The sequence below is a fragment of the Blennius ocellaris genome (assembly GCF_963422515.1).
Source record: "Blennius ocellaris genome assembly, chromosome: 14".
Taxonomy (NCBI): Eukaryota; Metazoa; Chordata; class Actinopteri; order Blenniiformes; family Blenniidae; genus Blennius; species Blennius ocellaris.
The window spans coordinates 10,080,665-10,090,103 of record NC_137663.1 but is presented as its reverse complement, the minus strand read 5'-3'; the positions used below and the strand labels follow the sequence as shown (position 1 = coordinate 10,090,103).

Sequence of the window (9,439 nt, the reverse complement as noted above, 5' to 3'; positions counted from 1 at the left end):
AACCAAATAAAATCATTTTGTCCATCGTTCACATTAATAACTCCTAAAGAGAAGTAAGTAATAGGTAGGACTGCTAGCTAAGTTAAGCAGCCAGCAGGTACCACAGACAGCACTGAATGCATGGATGGCACCAAGCGGTGCTGCGTTCAAGATCGTCGGATTTTTTCTAAACACTTATAGTTCCAGTCACATTGTTTACCTGCGAGTACACACAGTGTGCATCTCTGTTAGGAAACTACATGTTTTTAAACTATTTTCATAAAATTCACTTGTGAATCGTTTGTGAGGATAATATCAATGATAATATATCATTTGATGTGTTTGATAATCTAATGAGGATTTTTTTTTAAACAATTCCATCTATCAATACTCTTTAAACGTGCATATTTATGTAAATCTTTACAAACACCAAAGAAGTCTTTCCAGACACATTTCACAACGTTTTCCTGTTATTACCAGAAATTCAATGCGACCCAACGAGGTACCCAAAAGATTAGCAGTTTCCGCTTTGTCATACCAGCACTTTTCTATTAAATTCTGTGAGCTCAAACGCTGTAACTCTGGACAAATCACTTAAAATGTCTCCCTCTTTGATTGCTTTTAAGGATTAAATATTTAATCATCTTCTTGTGTCGAAACAGTGTCCTACTGATTCTGTGTTGATATGTCATGCAGTTAAGGTGACTGTTTTATTTTTATTAACTCCTTTGTTTTATTTGCTTCATCCTTTGTTATTTTTCATTAAAGTAATGTTTATTGACGAGGTGCGATTTCATATAAGCCCTTTGGGCTTCTTGCCTCTCCTGCACAGTTTGGTTTCATCTTCTTATATTTATGTAGTATATTCTTAGTTATTGGTGCAAATAAAGAAAAACATTAAGTTACATGTTAATGTAAACTTCTCTGTGATACGTGGTGATGATGAAATGTAGTAATCATTCATTTATCATTATCTTAAAAAGTGGGTTGTACATTTATTTATGTATTTTTCTCCCATAATGTTATCCTTTATAACATTGTGTTTACATGTTATCTTGACAGATTGGTTGATTATATATTTATGCTGAATGACTGTATGCATGACTGTACACTGGGAAGCTACAAATTAATTCCTCCCTGTGGGATAAATAAAGTTGTCTGAACTGAACAATCTATACATTTGTTATGATGATGGTAGAAAAAATATTAAAATTTTTAAATATACAGTTTACAGCCATTAATATTGTGATGAAGGTCGAAAATGTATTAATGTCTCAAGCTGGATGTCAGGATTTACATCAAGTAAAGGTCACTGAAGTACATTAAAATGAACTATGAAAAGGATATGAATGACCGTTGATATAAAACTTGATATGTGGCACCATGTAATATATTGCATTTCTGTTTCTTTCTCCTTTGCTTGCTGTCGTTTGAATTGGCAGATTGTCTTTCTAGTCCTCGTTTTTATTTAAAGTGTATAGAGAAATATGTAAAGCCATAGTCAATAGTTGATTTAACTTCAGGGAAACATTTGATTACAAGTTGTGAACCCTTTCAGCATTCTGACAGCCTCAATCAGCTGGTCAGTACAGAATTTATGTGAGTTCCTGAATGTCATTGAACGCAGCATGTCTGTGACGCACAGGTTGCTCGGACTTGACGTTGTGGACGGAAATCACCGAGCGCCTCATTGTTCCCAGCAGCTGATTGATTGTTTATCTGCTTCCAAAACACAACTAGGAACATGCATCTCTGAGGTCAAGATTATTTGCATTAGAAACAAGTTGAAAAGTTGCGCTGACTGAGTTACGCAAAGCCATTGCATGCTTTTAGAAACATGTGCATGTGTGTGCAGGAAGTTGCACGAGTTACGTAACAATACGTTCACAATAGTTTGACATATTTCCTGTTTAATTGTGTCATTGGTCCAGCTCTAACCCTCCATAAAAGCATTCGTTTTATCATCCAACCAGCTGTTAAATTCTATATTTTACAGTTTTTGTTTCGATTGATATAGTAATTGAATTCCAATTCCTTAAGAAACAATTTATTTTATTAAAAAATGTACTGTATTATCTTATTTCAGCCCTTGACCTGGATTGGACTCTGTGGTTCTGGTTTCACGTGTGGGTACTATATGTTAAGACACCCAGACTTTGACTTCAATGTAAACCATCATTTGCCACTTACACATGATATATTTGATATGCAGACAAGCAACATAGTGACAAAAAAACAACACATTTCAGCATTACTAGCTTAAGTAGTCTCAAAAGTTGATCCATTTTTCAATGAATTTCTTCCAAAGAATGGCCACGGAATAAATCCTTTGTTTGAATACCTTGCAGTAATCGATGTGTAAAACTTGACTTAAGCGCACCAGTTAAGCTTATAAGCAAATTGCATCAATTGTGTAGTGCACATTTGCTTCCTCGTGAAAATGTCCCTTGGTTTGAGTCCAGTGGGGACATTCTCTGTGGAGTTTCTCTGCGTGTGCCTGGGTTTTCTACAGATCAGTCGGTCAGCATGCATTTGAGCCAAAGTTATGCATAGGTTTGAATGTGTGTGCGTGACTCAGCGTTTACCCTGTAATGTGATGTGTGTTTGTACCTTGACCTTTGCACACAGTCACCTGGGATCAGCTCCAGCACTCTGCAACCCCAAGTTGGACAAAAGCAGTGTAGTGGATGGATGAATGGAGGGATCAATAAGGTGAACTGATTGGAAAGCAAAGCAGGTGATGTCTAAATAGACCTGCAACAGCAGCTTTAGCATGAAATAGTCATGTTTTTTAATCATCATGACAAGATTATTACCAAATATGGTCACTTGCCGCAGCAATGGCATTCAATTCAAACATTTCAACTCTGAAAATCAAATGTGTAAATGGCTGAATATAAAAAAATTTCATGCTGGCTCCTTTGACACCCCCCCAAAAGAATAAATGAATCACAAGTGACTCAGTTGTCCACACCGGATATTACAAGCCACATTTTTCCAAGGAAAACAAGAAGTGCCATGATGAATGTCATTGCACAACTACCCAAAGGATTTTTTTTGTTGAATCAAGTCTGTATTTAAAGCAATGTGACCTTCGAAAAGTGTCCCTTGTTTTGTAAGATTATCTAGAAATTTATAACAGGAAAAAAAACACAGAATACTGAAAGGATCCTTTCTACTCTTAATTTTTACAACCAAAACACTTTTAATTTGATTTTGATCCTCAATCTGCCCAAATATAACATTTTCCAAAATACAATGAAAAAGCCAGGAGTACAAAAACAAGCACACTCTTAGTCTTAAAGTGAAGTAATTAAATTTAGCTTTCAAATTTAAAGAGAACAATGTTTATGGGGTCTACTTTATAAAGTCACATTTTGTTCATGTTTGTAGTTATAGCATTGTTTTTTTTTTTTTAAAGGTCAGTTGTACAGGAGTTTGACTAAATATACTAAGTAGAAAATGCACAAGAGATAACATGAATAATGACATCTGTTTCCTCATATATCCAAAGTCTGTGTTCCTAGAAGCTTCAGAAAATATCACACTAGCAGATGCAACACTGGAAATGACAACGTCTAGTCTTCGCTTATTATTCATAAACCTTTGCAGGTGTCCTCCCAACCGACTGAGGCTGCTTTTAGAAAACAGAAAAAAAAGAAAAAAAAAACCAACAAGGAAAAACCCTCTCTGTTGAGCAGTCTATTTCTTCTTTTTCTTTTTTTTTGGAGGTCCTTGATCCGAGTCGCTGCTGCTTCCCGAGTCTGAACTGTTTGAGGACGAGGAGGAGGAGGAGGACGATGAGGCAGAGCTGTCACCGTCGCTGTCACTGCTGCTGTCGCTGTCATCCGAGGAGGAGCTGGAGGAGTCGCTGCTGTCGGAGGACGAGTCACCGGAGGAGCCGTCCGACCCGCTGCTGCTTTTGGCCCTGAGGAGCGACAGGGCACAAACGTGAACACAAGCCGTTAACACCCAGTAACATGCGTCCTTTCACCCAGTCTCTCTCCTGCTTCTTAAATAACGCTCATTTGCGGCTTTTATACACGTCGGGAGTCAAATGGTACAATGTCTGCAGTGTTACAAGGCCCATCGGGGCTTAGTCGCTGATGTTTTTATGAGCAGCGAGCGATGCCGTGTCAGAGTCCTCCAGATGATTTCCCACGCTCACTCGCCGATTCGTGCATCAGTGCCCCTCGGCAATTAACGTCAACAAAAGAAGGCAAGTATACCAGGACACCACCGCGAGTTCACTTAAATATTCACATCACGCACTCAACATAATGGCGGAACATCAGTTAAGCTCAAATTCATGTTTTTGGACTTAAGAGGATTTGGTGAAGACAGAATGGACTCCAACTGCTGTTCAACCTGCCATATTGCTGTTGTGAATGGAGGCCACCGACGACACAGCACCACCCTGAGGCCCAATTAGGGACACTACACGTGCAAGTGATAAAAGTTGATTTTATTCCAGTTTTAGTGTTGCGCTTGCTGGCACGAGCAGAAAAGGAGTCATTGTGAAGGTTATTACTAACACCTGTGACTTTACTACAATTCTAAGTTAAGAGGAACTGTGAAACTAAGCTATTATTAGCAAATTTAAAGAGAAAAATATCTTGGGGCATTTGAGAGATGAGCTGAAGAAACTGTGTTTGTGTCTATCTGTGTGTGAGGTGGATTTGTGGAGAGGACTTGAATGACAGAACATAAACTGGTGATTCTAAAATTGAATATAAGCCATGAAGTGAAGGTGTGAAAGTCATTGCGCAAATTTGATGCAACAACATCTTGAACTTGGGATGAAAGCTTGGTGCCAAAATAAAATCTAGAAACCAAGAAAATATGAAGTCTCACTTCCACTTCCTCTTTTTGAAACACTATTTTGTAGTGTTATCCATTTTACAAACTGGATTTAGGTTCAGAATACTTATCATGATTTCCATTCTAAACGACAAAATGCAGACTCACTCTTGAAGAAAGTGCCGGATTATATAAAAAAAACAACAACTATAAAAAACGTAAGCTTCATACATTTTGCATGCAGATGTTAAAATGCTCCACTAGATGGCGCGTCTTCTCAATAGCCAAGCTCTGAGGAGAAGCATCAATGCCTCTATATAATAAACCATAGTTTAAGCCAGGGGTAGGGAACCCTGGTCCTCGAGAGCCATAGTCCTGCACATTTTGCATGTGTCCCTGTTTCCACACAGCTGATTGCAATGAGCAGCTCGTTATCTGGCTTTGTGCTGAACCTGGTGATGAACCATCAGGACGTTCAGTGGAGGGAGACGTGGAAAACGTGCAGGACTATGGCTCTCGAGGACCAGGGTTCCCTACCCCTGGTTTAAGCAAAAGTACTGATTTAACTTATTAATCAAAAGTAATCCACGGGACGAGCTTAAGTAGAAAAATTCAACATTAAGAACAATGTTGGAATGAATTACTTTGCCTTTTCTCAAGGACAACAGACACCGGTTTGTGAATCCAGGGGTACAATAACAGGGCGACATCGTGCTGTACTGGTTACTGCTCTGGCCTCTTTGTGAGAAAGACCCTGCTTCGAATCTGGCTTGTGCTTTTATGGTCTTTGTGTGGAATTTGCCTGTTCTCTCCTTTGCGTGCGCAGGCTTAGATATCGAATATATGGTTGTTAGTTTTTCTATAATGAACCAGTGAAAATCAAACAAACTCAGCTTAGATCAACCCCAATGACCAGCGATCCCGAGTTTGAATAACGCAGAATTGACGATAGATAGAAACAAGCATGTTGGCAGAAGATAAAATGCTCAAAGGACGGCAGAATCCTCAAAATTCTACTTATGGAATTCAGTTTTAACTCCTCAAATTGCAGCGTTGATCTAATGTTAGAAACAGGAGTGGGACGGCGGTGCAGCAAAGGAATTGCGCCACAGCACCAGCTGGCTTTTCCCCGCATCACAACAGCGACTCCAGCAGCTTGCGTGTGACCCTTTGCACCTTTGGGTGACAATGTGTGAACGCTCAAGGAAAAGTGAAACCCCCCCCCCCCCCCGAGGCAACACAGCCTCAATGAAAGTGAAGAATCATCTTAGATATGCTGGAAAATATTTTTCACACTCGGATGTTTAATTGAGCTTTTTGTCAATTGAAATCATTCAGCTGTGTATTTGCATTGACGTTACACCATTTTAATGAAAACGGAAGAATCATATGAGTCTGTGTTGTTCTTTTGGCTTTCAAATATATACACAGACATATGTTGTTGTTATTAAAGCGTAGAAAACTATAGAATTTCATGTTATGCTATTTAAAATATCCCAGAACACCGATGTGAGAATGAAAATGTATCATTTGGCTATAGATGCAATCGCAGCAGTGCTTTGTAACCGTTTGCTCTACATTACGTGCATGGCAAGTATCTGCTCCATTAGATAAGATATATATTACTTACTTTTTTTTCATTTTCCTTTCAGTGGAACCGTCACTCACCGGCCTGCAAAGGAACGAAATGAAAATGACAGAGTGAATCTTAAAGTTTGTATGAGGTAAAGAAGTAAAGGTATCCCCAACATCCATAGAACAGCAACCTGAGCCTAAACAATGGAGCCGCACAGCGATCACCTGTGGGAAAGTAGCTCAAATAAATCGGCCACACAAGAGGCGTAATAATACCAAATTTAATCTGATGCTGATCAATGCAGCGGAGACTTAGAATAACAGTCAATCTACTAGGAGAGCACAAACGTAAAGAGGCACACAGAAGAATCAGCCATAAGGATTAAGGAGCTGTCTTCACGGAGAAGAACTGTGGTCAGACACCTGAACTCAGACTGCTAACATAACCGTCAGTGTAAAGAGGTTAAGGTCCAGTGGGAATATTACAGTTGATCTCTGTTATGCTGCATGTCTCACTGACAGAATAGACTTCGTCTGTATGTTGTCCTGCAGAACAAAACTGGTGTGTCCTCGTAGATATTCTGACATGCTAAACTGTCTATTTGTACACACAAGTGGCCACTTCAAAGGAGGAAAAAAAAAAAAGTTATCTTGCAATCACAAAGTCCTCACCCGGTGATACTGAGAGGCGTCTTTTCAACCTCCTTGAGTTTCTTTTTCATCTCAACTGTTCTCGAAGGTCTGTGCACATATTTCCGCTTCCCCGTGCACTCATAGGTCCAGTGTCCCATCTCCAAGCACTTCTGGCAGCGGACATGTTGTTTGTTTGCCTCCCTGCAAGTGATCAAACAAACTTATTAGATTATAAACACTTCAAAGTACGAAGACCCACAGTGTTGCCGTCAGAAGATGGCACTAGTGGAAGCATGCACACACCACTGTACACAGTAAGATTCTCAATCTGGACCTGCTTCTGAACATGTTTACATTTAATCTGTACAATTGCACACAATGCACATCTCACTTTCCGACTAATATTTTGCACTGCTCTGTTATTTTATTTTATTCTATTTTCTTGTGTATATACTTATTTATTTATGTATGTCAGCAAAAGGGTAGACGGCAAAGTAAGAATTTCATTACACTGTTAAACCTGGCTTTTACTGTTGAAATGACAAATAAAACACCTTGAACCTGCTGGGTTTTTGTAGTTGATTGATAAGTCTCTATTGCATGATACTTGGAATTATATATGTGGAACTCTCTCTGTTCCTATGTGATGGACCAGGATGCTCTCTAGTGAGTATCCCATCCTTCACCTAATACGAGCTGGGATAGGACTCCAACCCACCCACAACTCTCGTTTTCATATTGCAGATGGATGGATACTTTGTTTAATATTAATAATCGTTTACTTCAAGCTGAGAATGATTTTGCTGTGAATTTAACCATAATAAAGGGTCGACATTAAGGGCCACATGGAGGTGTAGTGGTCATTCATGGTTGGGGTCCAGATTTGTAAGTACACTGCCTTCACCTATATTCAGATGCGCTTTGTGACTCTGAGATGGACAAAGCAGTGTAGAAGATGCATTGGATGTATGGGGACCATATTAATAGCATGTCACTGATATTGATAAACATTTCTTGAATAAAAATCACTCAAGAGCTTGATGCCACACATAGTTCTACAAGAAAGAGGTAACTGCATGATTCTCCCAGTAATAGGAAATAGTTATAAACGTATTTTAATTGTAAGTAAGCATACACAATATGTATAAAGAGTGTATCATTTGTCCCCAAGTACCATTTATCAACATATTAAAGGTGATACTTCGAGAAGAAGGCTCAACTGGACGTAATGGTGTTTCAGATAAACTGGTTCCCCTGCTGACTGGTGGCCAACTTCCTCCAACGTCCATCACCGCAGGTAGTGAGAGCAGATATTAAAATAAGAGGTACGACAGTTTATTTTAAATGCGGTTACACGGCGTTTGGCGGGACAACTAAGGGTTTTTGGTCTGGATGTTAAACATCTGCTGTTACCAGCAGCAGCAACAATGGGCGCTTAAGAAAGTCGATCACCAGTTAATTCGAAACACGGGAAGGTTTGTGACCATATTCATACTTTGAGATATATCGCGACAAAAGTCCTGTCAAACGTTGTTCAAAGTTTTAAACCCACTGGCTAACAGAGAGAGACTAAGTATGATCACAGTTTTTTTGTTGTACAGAGAAAACGCGGCGCGTTCGAGCTCCCATTTCGACTAAATTCTGCGCGTCGGTCACCTCCCGCATCGAACACGGAGCTTGACACGCTGAAAGTCGGCTATTTGCTCGGTTCGGCTGTGTTCAGTAAAACAAGGAAAGAATCCGGATTTGTTTTGTTAACAATACTCACGCCTGCCGGCGGGCTATCAGTCTGTGCATGGGGGTCGCCATGTTGCCGTTTACTTTTTCTCCTTCGTTGGTGTCAGACTCAGTTCAATGTATTAACTGCGGGTGACAATCCCACAGCGTCCCCGACTGGTAGGTTGCATTTATGTCTCGTTGAGCAAGCAGTTGCTGGGGTTGAACATTTGGTTACCTGTGTCACCATGGAAATGCACCCTCCCACCATTCACCTGTCATAACCACACTCACACATATTTACTATTTATCAGAGCTGCGTGGATGTCATCTTCTTTCATTTCAAGTCAAGTAATGTGGTGCAAATATGTTTTATTTGTTTCACAAGACATATAATACCCCCCCCCAACCTCCAAAAAAAATAAAAAAAATAAAATAAATAAATAAATAGAAAATAAAAAAAAAAAATAAAAATGTCAGCTTTATTCAGCATTCACACTTGGATTTTCTTCTGGAAATGCAACCCTCTAGTGTTTTTTTCACTTCATATCCCCTTCCGAAACATGTGTAGCTATCTTAGTCATTAACCTATTGAGCTTTCTTTTGATATGAGTTTTAGAAGTTACTGGAAATCTCAAGATAATTCCAATAAATACTGGTGTCTTCATTCATTCGTCCACGTGCTGTAGAAAAGTCCAGAGAACTCTAGAAACATTCCAATCTCGCGATACTTTCG

General features: G+C 39.4%; 1 protein-coding gene across 1 annotated transcript; it reads right to left on the bottom strand.

The window, feature by feature from the left end:
• Positions 1 to 3,206: 3,206 nt before the first annotated feature.
• zcchc10 (zinc finger, CCHC domain containing 10) lies at positions 3,207 to 8,808 on the bottom strand. Its single transcript, XM_080509181.1, has 4 exons — positions 8,756 to 8,808; positions 7,027 to 7,188; positions 6,410 to 6,451; positions 3,207 to 3,907 (listed from the first exon to the last, which is right to left on the bottom strand). Exons 1-4 carry the CDS (start codon positions 8,794 to 8,796, stop codon positions 3,682 to 3,684), a joined length of 471 nt encoding a protein of 156 aa, XP_080365307.1. The 5' UTR covers positions 8,797 to 8,808; the 3' UTR covers positions 3,207 to 3,681.
• Between the last annotated feature and the right edge of the window lie 631 nt (positions 8,809 to 9,439).